This window comes from Eumetopias jubatus, unplaced genomic scaffold (assembly GCF_037043125.1).
Source record: "Eumetopias jubatus isolate StellerSeaLion01/CBP00866 unplaced genomic scaffold, mEumJub1_p1.0 scaffold_3, whole genome shotgun sequence".
Classification (NCBI taxonomy): domain Eukaryota; kingdom Metazoa; phylum Chordata; class Mammalia; order Carnivora; family Otariidae; genus Eumetopias; species Eumetopias jubatus.
In genome coordinates, this window is record NW_028274809.1 from 161,447,280 (window position 1) to 161,471,838 (window position 24,559).

The 24,559-nt window shown below is 38.1% G+C and overlaps 1 protein-coding gene across 5 annotated transcripts in view; it reads right to left on the reverse strand.

The window, feature by feature from the left end:
• KLF12 (KLF transcription factor 12) overlaps positions 1-24,559 on the reverse strand; it is a 398,169-nt gene that overhangs the window by 209,371 nt on the left and 164,239 nt on the right. For 4 of the 5 annotated variants that reach the window (XM_088021861.1, XM_088021863.1, XM_028106075.2 and 1 more), the window contains exon 3: positions 7,290-7,379. In XM_088021861.1, the coding sequence (XP_087877987.1) occupies positions 7,290-7,379 (90 nt within the window). Of the gene's footprint in view, positions 1-7,289; positions 7,380-15,629; positions 15,741-24,559 lie in introns of all 5 variants that reach the window. The other variant, XM_088021862.1, reaches the window with a different exon arrangement.

Genomic DNA, 24,559 nt, shown 5'->3' on the forward strand with positions numbered 1-24,559 from the left:
GATCACAGTCCTTAACTGCCTGTTGTTGTTTAATATATAAAAACATTTCATATATTTTAGTCTGGCTTTCTAGTTATTTATGGTATGAGGTCAATTCCCATAGCAATTAATCCCCCATGGTCCAAAACAAAAGTCCTCCAAGGGTTAAATAAGCTATAATCACAATTATTAACTGTGAATCAGTATACAAATATTAGCACATGAAAACACATCTAGATAAAGAGCAACTCTTGCCTCATGGTCCAGATTTCGTTTTTGAAATTCTACCACAAAGACTAGTACACAAAGGCGCACACAATCATGCATTAGCTGAAATATTCCAGAGAGGTTAATTTTCCTTCAACTTGAAATTTCCAAATTACCCAGAGCATGAAATCTCTTTAAGAAGTGTTCCTTTTTACAAAGCACTGACCCTATAAAAATGCAAATGACTCCCGGAAAGAATAGCACTTTACATTTTCCTCAATTAAGGAGACTCCAGTTAGAACCGGTCATCTGTGGGTACCCTGAGCCATCACAGCACCAAGGGTTGGGAGTGGAGGAGAATTAAGCTGAAGGAGAAAGTACATTGCTTAACGGGAAAGAAGGAGGGCAGAATTATCAACTTCATAGCTTTGCCCAGGGCAGCCCCCAAGGGAAAGGATTTGTCTGCCTGCTATATTTCCCTTGGGTCCTATCTGTAATTACTATCACAGCTCATTGATTTTCAATTCCTTTTATTAATACATTTATTGGCCATTCTGACATTAGTAAAATCAGTCCAACTCCGCTTCTTTAGTGGCGGATAGCTCTTCCTAAAAATGAGTTTTGCAAGTACAGATATTTTTTCCTGCCCTTTTTTTTTTTTAATGGTCTTCTTGGATTAGGAATAACACAGCTTCTGCATGTTTTCCTTTGAAGCCAGGGAGTGACAGGCAAAGATTTCACTACAGATCAAAAGATCTCAAGCAGTGGGTCATAGGAGAATATTAAATGATAAGCAAATTCATATGTCTAAGATAATTCTATGAATTTACTAGCTCCGCTGGCTTCTGTTCCACAGTAGGGGAGGTAATAATGAGCCTCTGTTAAAGGGCACTGCAAGTGGCAGTTTTACAATGCCTTTTCTTTTTTTCTGATAAAGTCATTAAAGTAACACTGTCCTGCTAAGCTTTTACATATATATATATTAAACCTTTTATGTTAAATTAAACATACAGTTTTACTGAGGAAAAGAAAAAGGTTTGTTGGGTTTTTTTTTCTCTCTCTAAAGCTACTAAATTTTAATATAACTGCCTGTCTTAAACATTCCATAGCACATGTCTAGGTTCAGCTACAATACTTGCACCTGTCTCTATTTCTTTATTAAGCCCAAAGATTGGGGTCTTTTCCAGAATAGCACCTGTCTCAAAATCCTCAATATTCTACAGTCTGGCCCTGGCTCTCACTTATAATAAATAGCATCTGAATCACTATTTATTGAGCCCTGCCTAGCTATAAGCTCCTTGTACTGAGATGATGAGGAATAATGAGAAGCATAAAGCAAAACTCCACTCTACAGGAAGGTCCACTACAGTTGACTTAATGGTGCTAGTCAGTCCTTTGTGATTCAGAAATGCCTTCACCACCTTGTTATGAATGTCCTGCAGAATGCTTTGCAAAAGCTACTGCAAGCTGCCTCTAGGAAAAGGACCATCACTCCCTTCTGTTCTTTTTTTCTTTTCAAGATTTTATTTATTTGACAGATAGAGAAAGAGAGAACACAAGCAGGAGGGGCAGCAGAGGGAGAGGGAGAAGCAGGCTCTCTGCTGAGCAGGGAGCCCGATGCGGGGCTCGATCCCAGGACCCTGGGATCATGACCTGAGCTGAAGGCAGACCCTGACCTACTGAGTCACCCAGGCGCCCCTCTTCTGTCCTATTTTTAAAATTAAGGAGCTCATAGGAATCTCTGGCCTGACATTTTCTGGTAGTAAGCCATGGAGGATACAATTAAACCTGTCTGCTGCCACACCTGTACCCTTCGGGGCTCCACACCTGCGGTCAAGCGGCATGGGGCTTCGTCCCCCAGCGGAACGCACAAGGGTCTTTTACAACCCGATCACTGACTGCTCGGAACACTTAAAACTGGCAAAACACCCAATGTCCTTCTCCCTCTCTCTCTCTTCTCCACTCTTGCTACCACTCTCTACCTAAAGGCCCAAGGCTCAGAAATGCACCTGCCCTCAGGGGAAGGGAGAGGAGGGGTAACCACAGGCCTGAGCACCACTGTGGCTGGGGGAAGGACCCGGGTCAGCTCTTTCCCCGCAGACTCAGAGAACAGTGAGGGGGGCTGGGTGAGGCATGCTTCCCGCAGGACTCCCTCTGACGCCTGTGCACCGATGAATTCTTCTGTTTTTATGTAGAGGGCTTCTTCTCCTTTTTAAACATTTTACTTTCAAGAATCTCAAATATATACAAAATTAGGCAGAACGGTTACACAAGACCCCGGGTACCGGTTGTGTGGCTTAAATAATGATGGGCTCCTGGCCAGTCTTCGCTCATCTTTCTCCCCATCCATTCTGCCCTCCCACCTCACTTTGCAGCAAATCCCAAACACCTAATCATCTCACCTGTAAATACTGCAATAAGTATCTCAGAAGTGTACAAACTCAGAACTCCTTCTTTAAAAAACTGTGGCCAAATACCACTGTCACGCCCAAACAGGATGTCATTTTTGTGTTAATATAATCATTGATTTCTGGCTCCATTATCCCATTTTTTTATGTGATAAAATCTAATCAGAATTTGAAATATTTCTCCAGATATGCTTAAATACAAATTCAAATAAAAAATAAGGGGTGCACCTGGAGATTTACCTTAAATCTTCTTTTACAATTCTAAATGAATCCAAATGTTTAAATCTCTACTAAATACGATATGAGACTTGCATCCATAGAAACTGAAACAATGGGGCCCTTTTTATTCCTGCTTTTCTTCAAAGGGAGAACATTTATTCAGCACCCACCACATGCAGGCAGGCTCTTAGGAGGCTGCAGTTCACTTCACTTCCCAGAAGAGGAGAAATAGGTGGATAGAGACCAAGGGGACCCACACGGCTGGCCCCTGGCAGAGTGAACACCTGAACTTGGGTCTGTCCCCTTTTAAAGTCTACGTATTTCTACCTCCACACACAGGTAGCTTCCTTGTGGTAGGATTGTTAAACTCCCAATGGGAAATGCTTTTTCTCACTCCTGGCCCATTACTAGACTCAAAGAATGTCAGATGGAACCTGGGCCAGCCTTTAACACCCCCACTGTACAGATGAGGACATAGAGGCCTGGAGTTAAGAAGTCACTTCCCAATGCCATTCGAGCTGGTAAGCTGCAAGGCCAGGAACAAAAATCACATTTTATGTCTTTGAGGCAGTACCCTTTCTCTGTTACAGCCTTATCTCTGGGTGGAATCGTCCTAGTGCTCTTCCTCCTGCTTTAGTCCTTTGCTTAATAACATGTTAGAACATCCAAAGGCCGACAGCATCTGGGAAGCTCTTGTAACAGCAGGACACAAGCACCAAAGGTCACAGTCAAAGTCATTCCAACCCTCCTTGCTGTGCCCCTGAAGCGTATCACAAGAGCTCACGCCCTTCCCACGGACTGCTTAGCAGCATGTGCTGCGTTACTGACAAGCCCGAAGAAAACTGAAGTCACGTTTCAAGAGACTACAATAATAATCTACTTAGGTACCATAAAACTAAGGATGCAGGAGTCACAGAATTCCAAACAGAAGGCAGGCACACAGAGTTGGTGTCCATACGTTACTGTACCTGTTCAGTTCACATAGCTAAAAGATGAACACCATAGCACCAATGAGAACGTCTGTTTCCAACATTCCCAATTTTTATTTTTTTGTTCACAACAACCCTAGGAAGTTGACAGAGCGGGTTCATAACGAGCTAATGACTGGTTTCATATTTTTTCACCATGCCAGTTATAATGCCCATGAAGGAAAGCATGTATTTCTTAACCACTTGCCAGGTGCCAGGAGCTACAAGAAAAATACAAGAAACAATTCTTGTCCTCCAAGAGCTTACAATCTGATTGAAGAGCTATGACCACCTTCACATACCATAAAACTATTAAGAGAATGAGGCAAGGCAGCCAGAACTTTTTAGAGAAGAGAGAAAGCAGAGTGGCAAACCTAGACCCATTCCACAGTCTTTCTTCCAGCTCTGAAATGTGGTCATCGGGTCCTGAATTCCTTGGAAGACTGGGGAGGGGGGGTATGCAAAGACCGGCTGACAGGGACTATTTAGAGCCAGGAGAGGAGAATGGACATATGCGTGCACGCTGCACTGAAAAAGAAGGGCCAAGTAAGGTAGTGTATCTGGGGCCTGAAAGACACACAAAACTTTTCTTCCCCCAAAAGACTGGACGTTTAATGTCTATGTCCTAAAAACACCCTGGAAATTAGGTCTTCCATAGTGATGACAGAATCCAATCCTTGACATCAAGCTCAGGCTTTCTCATTCATTGTTGTGATGCACAGATTCATTTCTATAACTTTGTGTTCATTGTTAGTAATATCTCATCTTTTTCAGAAACCCATAATCACACATAGGATTATTTTAATTTCACCACTGTTTACAATTTCTTATAAAAATAATCAAACTTCAACCAGCTTTTAACAGGAAATGAGGAAAGAGTCCTATAAGATGGAAATAAGGAAATGTTTAGAATTCTAGTATTCCTTATCTAAAATAGTTCTGGTTCTGAAGTGATACCATATGTCACCCATCCCCGTTATATCCCAATTAAAAACTCCAGTAAAATGACCAAAAGCGAAGTTCCCTAAAAGTCCAGATTTAACCCCTAATTTTAAAGAAGAATGGATTTGAAATATTACAAATGACTAAATACAAATTACTGTATTCCCTAAATAATTAGGTCATAATACATTTCATTAAACACTGGGCTGCTTCTCTTAAAGCTTTACTGTAAAAGAGAACAAAATTATATCTGCCATATATTTAAGAAGTCCATACAAAGCTTAGGAAAAGAATAAAATCAAGTTTCTACTGCCTTCAACATACACAATCTAAATTAGGGTTAAAATACTAACAACAGCTCCACTCACAAGGAGGAAAATTGATTTTAATGGTTAAGCATTAAGTAAAACCTATGAAGCTACCATTTTTCCTGTCCCTATCTGAGGGTAGTAAATAATGTCTAGAAGAAATGTGGCATGAGGTTCGTATCAAAATGTAAAATCCCTGGGAATCCTGGCTTTTGATTTTGTGCATCTAAATCCTTCATGCAAACCTTACCTTACCCCTGAAAATTGACAGTAAAGGAGAAGTATCCTGACATCCTCAAAGATTCCCAGACCTAAGAACAACGATGCACCATCCTGGCTCTGACCAGTGGCATAAGTAGTACTCTCTGTACTTCTCTGCCTTCCTCCAACATGCATGACTTGAGTAGATTTACTGCTATTCAAGTTGAAGAACATCTCGTGAAATAAAAGCAACAATGTGGAATATACCACTCTCGCTTTTCTATCAACGCTATCCTCTGTAAATGAGATACTCTGGTCTGTGTGGTGTGTTCAACTTAAACATGTGGTGTGTAGAAATTTATTTTATGAAACTGATGCTCACACACTTAGATGAAGAAAACAGAAATTCCAAAGAAATAAAACAAATCCTTCCTATGTTAGGTTCAACAGCAAAGGTAAAAACTACTTGGCTTGGAAGACATAGAGTTTAATTTGGTGAGTCAGGCTAGAAAATCCAGGTGAACACAAGACTTTTTCTGAAGCCTTGTCTACAATGAACAATAATATCAAACGCCACCACACTTTTTTTTCTATCACGATGCTCCATTGTCTAAGTGTTAGGTTGAACCTATGTGAGTCTGTCATTATGTCATGCACAGAACAGAGAAGGTGTGTTATTGGCTGACATACCCCACAAAGTTCACTGCAGAGCTACAACAATCAACACTGAATATAAACTGTTTCAGACACAGGCTTAGCGTGAAGAAGAGAACTATATATTGAGATGCCATACACCTTGCCACAGATTGCTCAGGGATGGGGAAGTTACTGGAGAAACCCCCACATGCTACCGTCTGGATTCATGCCCTCGGTTCCTCATTATGAAGTCCCTCAGTATCCGAACCCCTTGAATGGAGTCCCACATGAACTCATGCACACAAGATTTTTTAAGTGAAATTTTATTTACATTTAAAACATCTTCTGGTTGCTCACTTACAAAACATTGCCAATGTTTTGCTTTTTTTTGGCAAGAGATATATTAATAAGATTAAGATTAAATATTTTCTTAATTTATCCTTGTTTCGGTCATTTGTAGGGCCTCAGTGGTTGTGAGTTAGTAACACAGGTAGGCAGTGTGCCCTCGGGCACACGGTCTGTGCTTTCTCACTTAAATACAAAACGTGGTTAGCCAGTGCTGCAAGCAGTCATATTGCCCTTATTATAATTTTAACTAGTGAAGCTAGAAATGTTAACAATTATAAAATCACCTAAGTTCTTTTAAAAAAGAAATCCAGCTGTGTTCTTTTTTTTTTTTTTTGACAGAGAGATAGAGAGAGAGAGCACGAGTAGGCAGAGAGGCAGGCAGAGGGAGAGGGAGAAGCAGGCTCTCCGCTGAGCAGGGAGCCTGATGCAGGGCTCGATCCCAGGACCCTGGGATCATGACCTGAGCCGAAGGCAGATGCTTAACGACTGAGCCACCCAGGCGCCCCACCAGCTGTGTTCTTAAGTCTTCATATTTTCACTAGCCATACGTTAATCTGTCAACTTTGCTATGTATTGTTATATAAGCCTTCTTTTGCTTTATTTGCATTTCAAACTCACCAACTTGAATTTCATCAGCTGTTCTCTAGTCCTCACGGTATATAAAACGGTAAATACAAATGTCACAAGAAAAATCAATCCAACAAACAGGAACATTCCCATACCTGTACTCCGTAACTTCCTAAGAAAGAAACAAGCCATTTTGGCATGGAGGTTATATTCGTATCTTATTTTTAAACAATTCCTCTTTGCTTTGGATTTTTATTAGCTTTTCAAAACCTTCACTAACTTAAATAAAACCAGATGGTTCTTATAAGGTCACTGTGCTTTCCTAGTTTCAGGAAGTTGTCTTTTCCAAGTTAGTAATGTTTGAGGTTGCAAATGGATGAGGATCAACCAGTCTCAGATGATCTTTACTTGAGAGAAAAAAGCAGAGGGCAGCAAACGTCAAGATGCTCTGGAAATGACTGCCCCTATCATAAAGAGAAGAGGGTGGGGCATCGTTGGAAACTTACCCCTTGTTCAGATTCCAAAAGCTCTGTTTTGACTCTGACTGACGGCATCCCATCAAGCATTAACATTCTGTTCTCAAAGGTGTTGATATTCTGAGAGTAAAAACAGAGAGAGAGAGGGAAAGTCAGCTATAAAGCATTCAAATGAGGGCATCTGGTAGACTCTTCCTTCATAGTACATTTAGTACTGCTAACCTAATTTTTTTTAACAATGAAGTATAATTAAATGAGAATATCAGCATAACCAATTATCCCCCCATTCTGAACTATCATTTGAAATAATGACCAAGAAGTTGAATTAATCAGTCTGATTCTCTGACCTCTGGGTTGGAGGTCAGACTATAATAAACTGGAGTAAAGAAACCTTAACATTAATTTATATGGGGCTGGAACAATTCATCACACTTTTGCAATAGTGGAAGGAAAGAGAAGGATGTTTCCTTCTTCCTTAGTTCCAGGGGTTGTATGTGTGCAGAAATCCACAAAGGAGAAAAAGATAAAAAAATGACCGTATGCTCAAATTATCATCAAAGTCTAAATAATTTTAAAAACAAGATAATATAATTCTAGACACTGAACTTTGGTATGGCACTTCAGATCAAAGGAAAATTTCTATGTATTGACCCCAAACATCTATTTCAAAAACAACTCATATAAATTTTGGATTGAGAGTGAATTTTTAAGCTCAAGTCACAACCAAAAAATAAGTAACAATTTGTTTTCTATTTTGGTGTATGTTTGGCTGAATTTACCACTTCTTGAAAGGAGAACCTTATTTCTATTGTGACTCACTAGAATCTCAAACAGTATTTACAAAAAGATTAAATCAAGGTTATTCTCTACTAATTTTCACTGTTTGGGGGCTTTTCTAAAGTCAATAACCTATGAAGGGAGTTTAAAAGACACTTACTATTGCTTGCTCCAGGCCAAAATCATGTTTTAAAACATGTTTAGAATGTCAACTTTACCTTCATCTACTGACCAAACTAAGAAACTGAAATGACTAAGTTTGAGTTTTTAGAATGGCTCCTTTGCTCAATCATAGAATGTAAACACATGACTCTAAAGTGGTCTCCTTAAAAAAAAAAAAAAAAGAGAGAGAAAGAGAGATCTGTTTCTAAATATTTTGCCTACCTTTGATGACAAAGGTTGGTAGCATTTCTAAACCTTCAGGTTTTTGCCTCTCACATAGTTGCTTTTCTATCAAATAGTTAAATAAAAACAACTCTCACTTTGACAAATCATAAATGTTTTTATTACCAAATAATACCAACAGAGTGCAGTATAGTAAAGCTCTAATTATCTCTCTTTCTTGCCACTCCTTTTTGTTTAAGAAAAATAAGAAATAAAATTTATAGGGCCTCTTATCAGAAATATTTGCTCTGAGACATCAACAAGAAGAAAAGGCAAATTTACTCTAGAACTAACTAATGAGCATTTAAAAATTCCATGCTACCTAGCCTATTAGGTAATAAAAAGGAAGAAACTACTGTTAGATTTTCTTAGAAATGCGCAATATTATTAAAACTGGCAGGATGCATTTTTTTTTAATTTGTGCTTTTGACTTGTCCATATTTTTTAGGCATTTTGCATCCCAATAGCTTCGAGCAGAAAGAACTGTGGTATCCCTGGCAAGCTCAGTTAATGTGTTCCGAGCTTTAAATCCTTTCATGGAGGCTGGTGAGTTGCTTACACATCAGGCATGGATCTCAAATCCTACTGTGTCACTTGCTTCCGTGGTTGGAAGCAGCCAGCTTGGCTTGCAACTACCCAGTTTCAAGAAAGCCTTCCTGCAGCTGACCAGCCCTCCACGCCCCTGCCCTTCACAGCAGCCAGAAATCTATCCTAACAAAGCATCCCGTAGGCTGTTTGGTTGGTAGACAATGAAGAATGAGTTGATATTGCTTCCTACCCGGGAGGAGGTCTTACCCAGAGGAAAAGGGAAGATGCCTTGCAAAGGCAGGGAAAAGACAAAGAGCGATTCTGGAAAGACAGGTTTAATGAACTGGTTGGAATCTGATTAGAGGCTAATGTCCCTCTTAGTGCTTTGTAACCAATTTACAGCTGATAGACTTTAACCATGCTCCTCACAGGCTGTGATAAACTCATTAGTTTAAAAAATGCAAGCCAACCAGAGTCTTTGAAGTTAAAAACTGATAAATCATGAAAACCTGACTGGGCCCACGTTCCATTTAGCACATTTAAATATCATTGTATTTTCATGATTTTTTTATTGTTATTCTTGAATAATCCTACGTGTGTTAAAGACAGGATGTACACTTTAGTTTCACATAAAAGTGGAAAAATAAAACACCTCTCGAGAGTTTTTTTAAGAAATTAAGTTTTCCCTGGAAATATGTCTCTTTCCATGATTTTCTAGGATCATCCACAGCCACAACCAAAATAAACACCATGAATAACAATGTTCACAGCTAAGAAACCAATCCTTAACTATTAAACTCAACTAGTGCAGATTCAATTTATATATACGCCTAAAAGCAATACTGTAAATATACATAAAGCATATTAATCTCTACATTCACGATTCTAATCCTGTTTAGTATATACATAAGCACTGAGCATCACACCATATTCCAGACCATTCAGGAAAGGGTACAGGTTTTATGGAGCGCATGGTAATTGTACAGCACTGAGGATATAGTTCCTGGGACAAAATATCGATAGATTTATCTCCCTAAGCTAAAATCAGACACATACAATCTCAGCTGACTGTAGACTTTAAATATGTAATAAACTCTAATAATTTGAAATTGCTGTCAAACATATCTTGCCGTGATCTTAATCAAAACACATTTGCTGTGGAATCAATAGCTCAATTGATTCCCAAGAGGCAAATAAAATTACACAGTCATCAATTTTAGTAACACTGTACCCTTTGTATATTTATGTTGTAATGAACATTTTGATATTATACAACCCTGTATAATTTATATATGTGTATGTATATATTCGTATACACATGTACACACACGTGTGTCCACTTACAGTGTTGCTTTGTATGAGCACATTTTATTAATTAAAGCAAAAGTTTACCAGCAGATTTATTAGCTGGCTATTGACCAATTACATGTGCACTGAATGAGAATGGTACTCTGGACTTTCCTGTTTGCCAAATAAGATTTGGCAACACAGAAGTCCAGCTGATAGTAGCTCTCCTAGTCAAAAGCAGGACAAGCACAACCTTCAATGATCCTAACGTCTCAAAATATTTTGAATGGAATGTGCAGGAAGCATACGGACCGATGCTCAATGATCATCTCATAAAAACAGAATGAATGGGGGTGGGACTTTCCCATGGCAATTACTAGAATTTGTCCTCCTATTCCCAAAATGCAAGCCTTTTCTTTACCCTCCTCCTGACTGTGGGTCATCCAGTTCTTTGGAGAAAACATAACTGTTTTTTTCATAACCCCAAAACTAGTGCTGAAACACAAGAGAATCAGTGAATTCATCTTGCTTTATACAGGTTAAGGATCAACAAACCTGAGAGATTAGAATTACACACAGCCAACAGTTTCAAATGTCTATCACTATACAACAAATCACATCGTCACATAAAAAAATCAATTATTATTATCTTGGTAACAAACAAAATAACAACACATAATATTTGCATATTTATTAAGGACCAGACCTTGTACTAAGGGATTCTCATTTGGCCCTTAAAGCAACCCAAAAAGTCAATGCTATATTCTCTAAAGATGAGACATCTGAGATACAAGGAGGTTAAGTTGGCCCAGGACTCAAGATAACCAAGGGGTACAGCTCTGTTCCAAACAAGTCTCCCTCTCCCCATCCGCCATCCTTCCTCCTTCTCTTCTCTCCTCCCTACCCTAGCCCCCTCCCCCCATCTCTCTCTCTCTCTCTCTCTTTTTGTCCTCTCTCTCCCTCTCTTCTCAGGAACTCTGGAATCTCCATTAACAGCTCCTCTCAGAACTGAGCTAATTTGAATTGAATGTGCAACTTCTGGTCACTGGTGAGTATCAACATTTTGGGGAATATCAATAAGAGGTCAAATAAGCCATGGTTTCAAAGTGATTTCCTTTTTTTTTTCCTCCCCTTTAAATTCAACTTTCAACATATTTTCTTAGCTTGATGAGATTATGCATCCTATCCTAGAAATAGCTCATATTTAGCAAGTCAATCCCATCCTGATTTCAACATCCAGAAAAATCTACCGTAATCTCATCTGCAATCCAGTGTTTTGAAAATATTCATATACCCTTGGTAGCTCATTCAATATTTACACAACAGCTTCATGCACTTAGATGATACAGGAACTTTACCCTCTACATTTGATACTCAAGAGAGATACATCTGGGCATCACATTTAATTTATAATCTCTTAGATAACCATATTGACAAAACTAAGAGCTAAACTAGAGACCTACTGGAACTCTCAACTTAAATCCCCTTCAGCGGTTTCAATGATTCATATATACGTTATTTTGAAATATCTGTCTTCAGTCTTAAAAATAAAACTCTTCCATAAATTCCTCCCACTGAAACATGGAATTATGTCTCTCATAAGGACTGGTAAAACAGTACTTGCCACGTAGCAACTTCTATTTTCCCGATAGCAAGGATCATTCTGTTTCCTATGTTGGCAAGTGCTAAATTACCACAACAATGCAGTTCACACTGATATTTTAGAAATGTCATCTGAGATTCCAAATAACACTCTCCACCCCAGCATTAATACTAAGTGTAATAGAATGTTATTTTTGTCATTCATATTCTGAAGAACTGCACACACTTGGGGATTGTGAGTTAACCAAATCTCTCCATAAACATGCAGTGAGGGTCTCTGCTATGCCAAATTCACCTCCTTCCAATCACACGACATCTGTGAACCATGAAGCCCTGTGGCAAATAAGAGGGGCAAGCCAAAGACTGAGGAACAGAAACCAGGTTAAAAAAAAAAAAAAAAAAGGGCAGGACAATATCATGGCAAGAGAAGTGTTCACCTACCACCAACCAAACCCTAGAGAGGGAGGGCAAAACCTCAGTCCAGCTGGGCAGGTATTAACATTGCAGGAAGAGATCTAACATGCAGGGGCAGATATGGGGTTATCAGGATGAGGTAACAAGTAGTCTTGATGTCATGTAAAGAAAAAAGAAATGGGCGCCTGGGTGGCTCAGATGGTTGAGCGTCTGCCTTCGGCTCGGGTCATGATCCCGGGGTCCTGGGGTCGGGTCCCGCATCGGGCTCCCTGCTCCTTGGGAGCCTGCTTCTCCCTCTGCCTCTCTCTCTCTCTCTCTCTGTCTGTCATGAATAAATAAATAAAATCTTTAAAAAAAAAAAAAAAAAGAAAAGAAAAAAGAATTATTCAGCCATAAAAAGGAAAGAAATCTTGCCATTTGCAACAACATGGATCAACCTTGAGGATATTATGCTAAATGAAGTCAGTCAGAGAAAGACAAAAATCAAATGATCTTGCTTGTAAGTGTAAATTTAAAAAAACAACTGAACTAAAAACACCAAAAAAATGAGCTCATAGATACAGAGAACAGACTGGTGGTTGCCAGAGGCAGGGCATGTATCTGTGTGTAGGGGGGAAGGTGGTCAAAAGGTACAGACTTCCACTTATAAAACAAATAAGTCACAGGAATGTAATACACAGCATGGTGACTATAGTTAATACTGTATTGTATATTTGAAGACTGCTAAGAGAATGGATGTTAGAAAAAAAATTTTTTTTCCTAACTAGACCCACTGTGATCATTTCACAATATATACAAATATCGAATCATTAAATGTCATACACCTGAAACTAACATAATGTTATACATCAATTATATCTCAACAAATAAATAAAGACAAGAGAGAAGTGAGTTTAGTCCTGGAAAAGGAAGCCAGAAACAAGACTCTCTACAGGTCTAGTAGAAACTAATTCTGAGGGTTTAGCCCCAGCAGAGGCCAGACAGGAATTAGAAAAGCACATGCCCAGCCCAAGCCTCCTTCCCTAGGCACACGCAGGCAAACAGAAACCAGGCACCGTGAGCCCGGGCAGAATGATCAACACAGCAGACAGTCTCCACACATGGAAAATTACACTGGCAACACAACTACAGGATGATCACAGGGATCACAATTTTAAAAATAATAATATTAACAACTATAATAACAAGAGCTACCATTTGCTGAGCATATATATACTGAGTGTTGTTTCATGAGCTTTACATTCATCACATCATTCGTTAGTACGTTTAACTGATTCATTCAAAAAAATACTGAGTATCGGGCACTGTTTAGGCATTTAGGGTATAATCAGTGAACAGAAGGGAGAAAGTTTTATAGAGTTTCATTCTAGCCATTTATTCCCTTTTTTTTTGCTATTCCTTTTAGACAAGAAAATTCAGGTTCAGAGAGATTAGTTCATCTGCCCAAGATTATGAAAACAGCAGCAGTCTAACTCGGGGGCTAAGTCTACTTTCCATGGCTACCAGGGGTAGACAGCCTCAACCGCTGAGTATTCGGACATTGGCTGCAAACCGTAGGAGCCCAGAGCTGCCCAAGCTACTCTGGCTATTGTGCTTCAGGCTCCTGAGGTCTGACAGAAGGCTGGAACCAGGGCTGAGGCCGGAGCAGCAAGGCAAAGGCAGGCAGATTAGAGAAACACTGAAGGCAAACAGTATGAACGTTGTCTAAAGCCCTTACCCTGCCCTACAGGAGGTACCTCGGACCCCATGTCCAATGAGCCTTGAACCAGCTACCCTACCCCATTTATACTCTGCTCAGACTACATTTCAGCCATGTCAAAAACATCCTCTCCTCTGGGCCTCTGTGTATTCTTTTCCATCTTAATATTCATCACTACCGACAAATTCTTTACTTGCTATTACACTGGAATGTAAGTTCCAGGAAGGACATGACCTTGTCTTCTTGTTCATAAGAGTATCTCTATCCCCAGACTTAATAACTGTGTCTAACAGATAGTATGTGCTCAGTAAATATTTTTTGGGCTAATGAGAACAATAAATGTAGGCAGACGCAAGGTCAATTCATTCTCCTGGGTCTAACTGACCCAGGTGGTAACTGATGGTTGACAGATGAGAAGAGCATAAGCACAATCTTATTAGGGCTATAAAATACCCCACCATTTATGAAGAATGGTAAAGGATTTGGTGTGGCTGGAACATACTGCTCATTGGAGGAGAAACTGGAGAGGAGATCAGGTCAGGTTGTAGAGGGCCTATGTTATGGCACTTTATTTATTCATTAAAAAATGTTTCTTTAATGCCGCTACATGCTAGCTGCTAGGGGCATGAGTGAACAAGACAGAAAAGCTCCCTGCCTCAAGAGCTAGAGGTACATGGGGAAGAAATGTGTTTGGGCATCACACAATACGCAACTGGAAGTTGTGAAGGCCTATTTAGCAAAAACACAGTATGTTTAAGCTTTGTGTTTAGAAAGATAGCACTAGAATTAATTTGAAGATGCCTATAAATATATAGGACCAGATGCAGAAGGAAGAGCCAGTTCATAGGCCACCCCAGTAGCCCAGGGGAGAGGTGGTAAGCTAGACCTAAGGCCATGGCAGCAGGAAGAAAGAGGAGGAAAAATATTTGAGAAACAGTTCATGGGTAGAATGAACAGCCTTTGATGATTGACAAGAAGGAAGAAGTATGGTGATGAAAAAGAGCAAAAGGAAGTGTCAAGGATGGCACTAATCTTTCTAGATTGTCCACAGAGTTGAGACAGGAAACCCAACAGGAAAAGCCAACCATGTCATATATTCCTCCAATATCCCTTAAAGGACCTACTCTACTCTGGGTTACATGAATATTTGGGTATATCATTTAATTTCAATATATTTTTGCATACTCAAGATCTATGACCCACAGAGAAAGATTTCCCTTAAGCTGAGTATGTTCAAATCTTCTAAGAGACACATAAAGTCAAATGTATCCAAACTTGGAAACACAGGTTTGGTTGAAATAAAGCAAACGTATATATGTCATTTTATTATCTACCTATTCAAGACAAGAACGGACTCTGCTTTTACTAACACTGTCTGTAGGATTTGTAAGGTTTTACAGACTTACATGATTACTGAAACTTAAAAGAAGAAGAAGAAAGAAAAAGAACAGATATTTGCCAAAGTACAAGTTTAAAAGGACTGTACATTAACATATTCACCAGTCGTTATTACCCTTTATGAAAATCATGTGGATAATAATGAAAACACATCCAGAACATTGAATGGATTATATAATGAAATAACAACACCGGTCTTCTGTGCCTAGAGAAAAATTAAGATGACTATCGAGTATTGAGTCATTTGTTTTCTGTAGGAAACAAAGGAAATGACTACTGACCTATATTTCCACTTTTCCTGGTCTACAATGATGTCAAATGGCTCCTTATCAAATCCAAATGGATTATCTCGTAACAACATGGGCTTGTTGAGTGTTTGTCTCCTGCACAGCCTGAAAAAATAGCACTGAGGAGTTGGGAATAAGTAAAAGAACTTTGAGGAGAATTAAAAACCCAGTTAATTTTTTTTTCTTATTTTGACTATTCTGATGAAAACAAAAAGACAAAGCTCGACTTTAAAGTTCTCCTCCAAAGCCAGAAAGATGTGTAAACTGCAAACAAGTAAACTAGGTTTTTACTGAGTTAATATTTTATACCAAACCCTTGAAAACCCTAGGCACAATATTGGTTTTTAATGCATGTTTCAAAAAAAGTAAAGGTAGAAAAAGGTGAATTGTACAAGTTATTTCATCCAAGAAGGACTGCCAAATCATGTAAAAACAATACATAATTTTTGTCATGTTGTCAAAAAATGTAACAAAAGTAATTGTTAAAAGATTATACTGACAATGACAAAGTTGCAATAGTTCGCATTGTCTGGCCAGCCATGTCAGACACATCACAAAGTGGCCATGCATCTCCTCTCTCTTTTTCCCCCAATACTCTGAATCCTGGGAATGCAGTAAAGACATTACTGGTTGGCTGCCAAATGCACAGGCTCGACTCAAAATGTAGTCTGTCAATTTCCAAGTATATTCACCTCTAGCTATGACTTTTCCAAATGCCCCAAATGATGTCTTCAGGTGTAATAATTAAATTTTATGTATCATCCAAATCCTGTGCTAAGTCAACATTTCTATTGGCAATGCTGTTACATATCGACTTTCATTTTTTTCCAATACCACCTCCAAGAATTCAAACTACCTGATCTCTTACCTTTTTAAAAGCACTCTATCTTCCGAGTCTATGCTTTTTTCTGTATGCTTTCATAATTGCACAGAAATGTAAGTAGGAATAGGATATTGTCTAGAACATGAGCTCAACAAAATACACTTCCTGGGTTAGACTCAACATACTTGTTTGGCGTATAATCTTACAGTTTCAGTTTTCTTATCTGTAAAATGCAGGTAACTTTCTACTTCACAGAACTGTTTTAAGGATGCAATAAGATAATGCACACAAAGTATTTCAGTACTTTACAAGTCTTTTATGTTAATAACTATATTAAATAATTTTAATTAGTAGTAGTAATACTATTTTACCCATCTTTCCAAACTTACTTTTTTTTTTAAAGATTTTTATTTATTTATATGTCAGAGAAAGAGAGGGGGCACAAGCAGAGGGAGCGGCAGGCAGAGGGAGAAGCAGGCTCCCCACTGGGTAAGGTGCCCGATATGGGACTTGATCCCAGGACCCTGGGATCATGACCTAAGCTGAAGGTAGACACTTAATCGACTGAGCCACCCAGGTGCCCCTAAGCTTACTTTTAAGAATGGATGTTCTCATCTGATTTTTGTTTGACTCTGAAGAACCACTCAGGTTTTTGTATTGGATTCTATGAACTATCATAAAAGTAGAATGAAAATGGTAGATTTTTTTTTAAGATTTTATTTATTTATTTGACAGAAAGAGAGAGCACAGAAAGAGAGAGCAGCACTCAGAGGGAGAGGGAGAAGCAGGCTCCCCCACTGAGCAGGGAGCCCGATGCGGAACTCGATCCCAGGACTCTGAGATCATGACCTGAGCTGAAGTCAGATGCTTAACCAACTGAGCCACCCAGATGCCCCAGAAATTCGTAGATTTGTTTAAAAAAAAAAAAAAATACTGATGATAGGAACTGAAGGAAGACTGAGCTACACAATTAAAATATAATTTCTCAGGAAAAATGGCAAGAATGAACTATGTTGTCTGTTTCAAACTGTGAGGATGCCCACCAATTACATAGGGACACAACCTGCCTCTCCCTGGGCATCCCAGGGAGGGCATTTAACATCTCTAACTACTAGACACAACCAGGAAGTGTCCGACAGCCCTTCCCAGCAACCAAATGCTATTTGATGCAGTTATTACGGTTCCCCTTCATATGACTGCCCAGAAATATACAGTTTTAAAGAAAAATATTTACTACTACAACATATCTAACATGCAGGTTACTGGAAAAGATACCTACAGAGTGGCCTATGATTCGAAAGGTAGAAAATTTTCGAAATTATTTGGGGAAAACAAAAGAACTACAGAGAAGATAAGATAAAGGCAAATGGCTGAAAATTTGCATATTCAGGGCAATATGAAGCCAATGATATTAACACCTCCATGTCATTATCCAGGCTGCCGTCATCTTGAATGTCTTTTCCCCATGTCAGCACTTCCTCACTTTATCAACCATTCTTACCCCATTCTCAGAATTTCTATAAGGTATGTGTATGTGTGCGTGTGTAAGTAAATTAAATCCAGGGCTATTTTTTTCCCTTTATGGGTACTTCTCAAATTCTAAAATGTAACACAATGGAAGTCAGAAAAGAAACAAAATATATTCAACAGAAATCTGAAGTACGTGTTTTTATTAAGGAATTATATAACTGCACAGCATTTACTCGGGCCTTGTAACTTCCTGCCAGCCTCTTAATAAATCTGACCCATAAAAATAGAAACAGTATAATTTTGAACCTGTGTAACTTATTGCACCCAGGAAGTTTCTATTACCTTTTTCTGCTACTTGATACTGAATATGGATAAAATAAATGTTACTTATAAAAGAGAGTAAATACGCCCTGCTTAGGAAGTCCAATGCCATGACTCAAATATTCTTTCAGAGCAGGGCTTTTCAACATCTGCAATATGGACATTTAGGCCAGATACTTCTTTGTTGCCGGGGCTTTCCTGTGCACTGTTAACATGTTCAGTAACATCCCTGCCTCCTACCACTGGACCCCAGTAGCACTCTCTCACCCCCACAGTTGTACTAATCAGAAATTGTCAAATTTCTCAAAGGGAGGGGGATGGTGAGAGGAGGAAGGTGTCCCCACTTAAGAAATACTAGTTTTGTAATTACTGATATTATAAACTCATTAGGAAAGAATTTTATGTTGAATTTTATTACCCAAGAACATAAACACTACCTCAATATCAAAAGAAAATAGCATCCGATATAAAGAATATTTATGGTTTACTTTAAAATACACCTGCTGGGGGCGCCTGGGTGGCTCAGTTGGTTAAGCGACTGCCTTCGGCTCAGGTCATGATCCTGGAGTCCTGGGATCGAGTCCCACATCGGGCTCCCTGCTCGGCGGGGAGTCTGCTTCTCCCTCTGACCCTCCCCCGTCTTGTGCTCTCTATCTCATTCTCTCTCTCAAATAAATAAATAAAATCTTTTAAAAAAATAAATAAATAAATAAAATAAAATACACCTGCTGGGAAATTAGCAACATTTTATAAGATGGTTTTATTATTTTGTTTAAATTCCTTCTAGACCCCTTTCTGTGTATCCAAATTTTCCCACTAAACAAATGCAAAGATTCCAGAAAAGAGCTGTGAATTTGGTCATTAGTTCAAGCTACAGAGGCCTGACAGAAACCTGTGAGGATTTCAGTAGTAATATAGCAATTTCAGGAAGCTCTCCTGACCCATTCTTAGACATGGCCAGTGAGAATCGACCCATGCAGCCTGGAAAATTCCCAAAGTAAGAAACTGTAATTATCCAAACAAATATGGCAATCCAACTTGCAATGAGAAACTAGAAGACAGAGTTTTAATTCTTAGCTCTACATATGATTTACTGGATGATGTTTTATTTACTTTTCTTTATAGAAACCAGGACTCTAAGGCTACAAGGAAACCTTAGAAAATTTGACTGCATCTTAAACAAAAAGAGTCAAATAACAGAAAAATCACAAATTAAATGTATTAGTACATAAGGATTAAAAGGGACTTATAAAGGAGTTAAAGTATTATATAAGGTCACATATTATATATGTGGTTATATATAATACATGTATGTGGTTATATACTATGTATATCATGTAATATATTTAAATATCATATAATTAGCAAGTATGATTATTTAAATTAAATAAAGATTATTTTTCAACACAATATCAGATATACACAATCTTTAAAATCAAAGATGTTGCTGCTAGATTTTAAGAGGGCAAAACATGGTAAAGTTTATCTTGCTCATAAGTACATGGCTTATTCCTAAAGATCAGACCGCTATGAACCATCATCACCTTTTGAATGCTTTAAAATTGTAGGAACAATAGCCTCAAATACCGTAAAATGCAATTTTCTCCTTCAACATTAACTTAAAAGCTTACTAAATTCTGAAAAGAGCTGAAAATACACAAATAGATGAGAAACATCAAGGCCTATGATCATCTTGGTAAAAACAATGAAAGCAAATGATATTCCAGAAAAATCACTTAACAAGCACATATATGTTTATAACACCATACTGTTTACAGTATTTAAAAAAAAAATCAATCTAAATGCCAAAAATAGGAAACTAGTTGAATGGATTATGGGACATACAAACCACTGAATAATATTTATTCATTAAATTTATGATATGTAGCTTTTTGTGTTGAAGTAGGTAATAATTTGTGAAAAAAGAGATGACAGGGAATAGGTTGCCGTATGTTTAGAAACAATGCTCATAACAAAGACAGTGTGAAAGAGATGAAGAGGAGGGAGAGGGACAGAAAAAACTGAAAGGATACACATTCAAAATCACAGGTGGCAAGACGTGGAGAATTATTTTTCATTTCTGCTTTGACAAATGTTCTCACTTTTTAGGAATTTCACAGATTATCTGTGTAATTAAAACAAGTATTTGGGTGTTCACATTTTGAGATAAAAAAGAACCAAACAGGTTAAAAGGAAAACATGAAAAAAAATCAAAGGAGAGAAATCAACATTTTTATCTAGATACTCTCATAAAGTATAAAAGGGTCACCTCATTTCTGCACACACACACGCACACATACACACAGTCATGTACTTTCATGCTACACTTAAAATTTAATTACTAGAAATCTAAAAAATATGAAGATGAAATTGAAAGTAACTTATTGTCTAAATTATATTTGTAATTGATGCACTGAAACCTGTTATATTGCTTCATGTGGGCTATCAATTGTCTGCAAGTATTTTCATTACACAGAGATCAGTGATATACTGCTATTCAACCTGCAAATTATGTTCTAGGCAATCCCATGACAAGACAGAAATGGACACATGACACTATTATCTTGTACTAAGAATTTACCACCCTGAGAAAAGAAGCCACGGGCCAAATACTTTTCTTTTTTTTAACCACAGAGTGCCAGTGAGTATATTTTAAATGATTTTAGTCTTGTGAAAAATCAATCTTTTCTGTTCTTGTGTGAAAAACTATAGGAGCAAAGAGATTGACACTCCTCAGATTTTTAAACAAAATACACTATCTTATGATAACCACAAACAATTATACTCTGCCCATTGCACAGATCTCTAATTACGTAACAATCCTGGAATTGTTATTTGAGGAAACTCCTAGAGAGTGAAGAGGAAAAGAACTGGATTCTCAATGCTGCATTTTTGGAAGAACTAAAAGTATCCTCAGGGACTTTCAGTTTCCAGCACGTAACAAGTTTAAAGTCACCAATCTATTGTAACAACAAGTAAAAAGCCAAATAAACAGAAATCACAACTTTTGTTAGATCCATTTGAGAAGTGAGGTCGTAAGGCAAACTGCTGCCCTAAAAACTGGAGAAAGACAAAAGGATAAAGAGAACCACAGCTTTCCAGAACAAAGATCTTCGAACAAAAACTTTTGTGGGAACCAGTGCTGGAGAAGAGAACCGCGAACTGTAACTGAAGAGTTACTGGAGGCTCAGGGTGGACAGCCTGAGAGTTAAAAACTCCAGGGGAATGCAATTATGTGGGGTCCCCACGTTTTTGTGAGTTATATCTCCAGGAGCTGTACCATGTCCCGAATGTGAAAGAAAAATTCCCTCTTACTATCAACAGAGGGAAGATTTCCATGTGAAATATGCCAGAGTACTAAGTTCTTCTTAACAAGGCCTGGCCTTGGGAGAAACTCTTACCAGAGCCTTACCTGCTAGGGTCTTATCAGTGCCTAATCTACCTGCAGGAAGGGAAATACACTACTCCAGCCCCCACCAGCCATCCTGTTCATATAAGAGGGGTGGGGGATGGGGACTAAGAAGCACTAGTGAAGTTCATAGTCAAGAGGCACAGTTTCACCGAAAGACTGAGACATGACCATAGGACTACAAAACACAGCTTTTTCCCCTATACCGTACCATTACTAAAAGCCTATTTACTGGGGGCACCTGGGTGGCTCAGTCGTTAGGCGTCTGCCTTCGGCTCAGGTCGTGATCCCAGGGTCCTGGTATCGAGCCCCGCATTGGGCTCCAACCCCGCATTGGGCTCCTTACTCATCCAGGAGCCTGCTTCTCCCTCTCCCACTCCCCCTGCTTGTGTTCCCTCTCTCACTGTGTCTCTCTCTGCCAAATAAATAAATAATATCTTTTAAAAAAAGCCTATTTACTGTAGTTCATTTTATCCAGTATATCATCTCTACCTTTCAACAAAAAATTACAAGGCATACTAAAAAGCAATTTGAAGAGAATGAACAAATGTCAGAACCAGAGTCAGATATGGCAGAAATGTTGAAATAATCAGACCAGAAAATTTAAAACTATGTTTAATATGCTAATGGCTTAATAAATTTAAAAAAAATTTTTTAAAAGCAGACAACACGCAAGAACAGATGGATAATATAAGCAAAGAAATTCTAAAAAAAAATGCAAAAAGAAATGCTAGTGATCAAAAACACTGTATAACAGAAATGAACAATCCCTCGGATGGGCTAATACAAAGAAGAGGAGGGAGGAATCAGGCATACGTTGATATTATATAAGGCATTCACGCTACCCATGAAACAGAATATTATTTAGTGGACTTGGATTAGTTGTAAATGTACATTGCAAACTCTAGGGTAGCCACTATAATAATTTAAAAAGAAATCTGATATGCTAAGAAAGGAGAGAAAATGTAATTATATATAATGTTCAATTAAGACCACAAAAGCTAGAAAAAATGTGGAAGACAAAAATGGAAACAAAGAACAATGGCAACAATGGCAAGAGAAAATAGTAACCAATATGGTGAATATTTATCCAACTATATGTGTAATTACTTTACACATTAGTGGTCTAAATATACTAATTAAAGGACAGAGGGGCCCCTGGGTGGCTCAGTTGGTTAAGCATCTGCCTTCAGCTCAGGTCATGATCCTGGAGTCCTGGGATCGAACCCCGCATCGGGCTCTCTGCTCAGCAGGGAGTCTGCTTCTCCCTCTGCCCTTCACCCCACTTGTGCATGCTCTCTCTTTCAAATAAATAAAATCTTAAAAAAAAAAAAGGACAGGGATTGTCAGAATGGATCAAAAAACAAGGCATTGCTATATGTTGCCTAAGGAAATGCAGTTTAAATATAAAGACATATTTGTTAAAAGTAAAGGGACAGAAAAAGATTTACTATGCTAACACTAATTAAAAGAAAGCAGCAGTATCCATTATTTCGAACAGATCAGACTTTAAAGGACAGTTATCACAGATAAAGAGAGATAATACATAAAGATAAAGGACTCAATACTCCAAAAAGACATAATGATCCTTTAATGTGTATGTGTCTAACAGAACATCACAATATATAAGGCAAAACATAAACAGAACTTCAAAGAGAAATAAGTGAATCCTCTATTACAGATGGAATCTTTAACACCCTTCTATCAGAAATGGACAGATCCACTGGCAGAAAACCAGCAAGGACAGAGTTGAACTCAACAGCACCATCAATCAACTGGATATAATTCACATCTATAGATTCATCCAACAACAGTAGATTACACATTCTTTTCAAGTCTGAATGGGACATTCACCAGGACAGACCACACTCTGAGCTGTCAAATAACTTAATTAAGTTAAAAGAATAGAAATAATACAACGTGTGCCCTCAAACTACACTGGAATTAAAGTAGAAAGCATTAACAGAAAGATAGCTGGAAAAGTTCAAAATACTTGGGAGATAAACAACACACTTTCAAATAATAAATGGGTCATTAAAAATATTTTGAAATAAGTAACAATAAAAATACAACCTATCAAAATTTGTGGGATGCCAAAAAAGTATTTGGAAAAGCAAAAGTAGTAATTACAGGGAAATTTACAGCATTGAATATATACATATTTAAAAAGAGGAAATATCTAAAGTCAATAATCTAACATTACACCTTAGGAATCTAGAAAAGGAAGAGCAAATTCATCCAAAGTAAGGAAAAGAAAAGAAATAATAAAAATTAGAGCAGAAATCAATGAAACTGAAAACAGGAAATCAAAAGAAAAAAATCAGCAATACCAAAAATTGGTTCTTTGACAAGATGAATAAAATCAATAAGCCTAGCCAGGTTAAGAAAAAAAGAGAAGATGCAAATTAATGATATCAGAAATAAAAGAGGGGATATCATCAGAGATCCAATGAATGATTAAAAAAACACTATGAACTCTATGTCCATTAATTTGATAACCTAGATGAAATAGATCAGTACCTTGAAAAATACAATCTACCAAAACCCACAAAAGAAGAAATAGGTTATCTGAGTAGGCATGTATCTATTAAAGAAATTGAGTCAACAATTAATAATCTTCCAAAACAAAAGCACCAGGTAGAGGGGTGCCTGGGTGGCTCAGTCAGTTAAGCATCCAACTTTTGGTTTTGGTTCCCTGATATCAGGATGGTGGGATCAAGCCCCACATTGGGTTCTATACTAGGCATGGAGCCAGCTTGGGATTCTCTCTCCCTCTGCCCTTCCCCCATCATCTCTCTCCAAAAATAAAAAATAAAAAAAAAGCACCAAGTACAGATGAGTTCACTGGTTGATTTTACCAAACATTTAAAGAAGAAATTATATCATTCTACCATCTCTTCC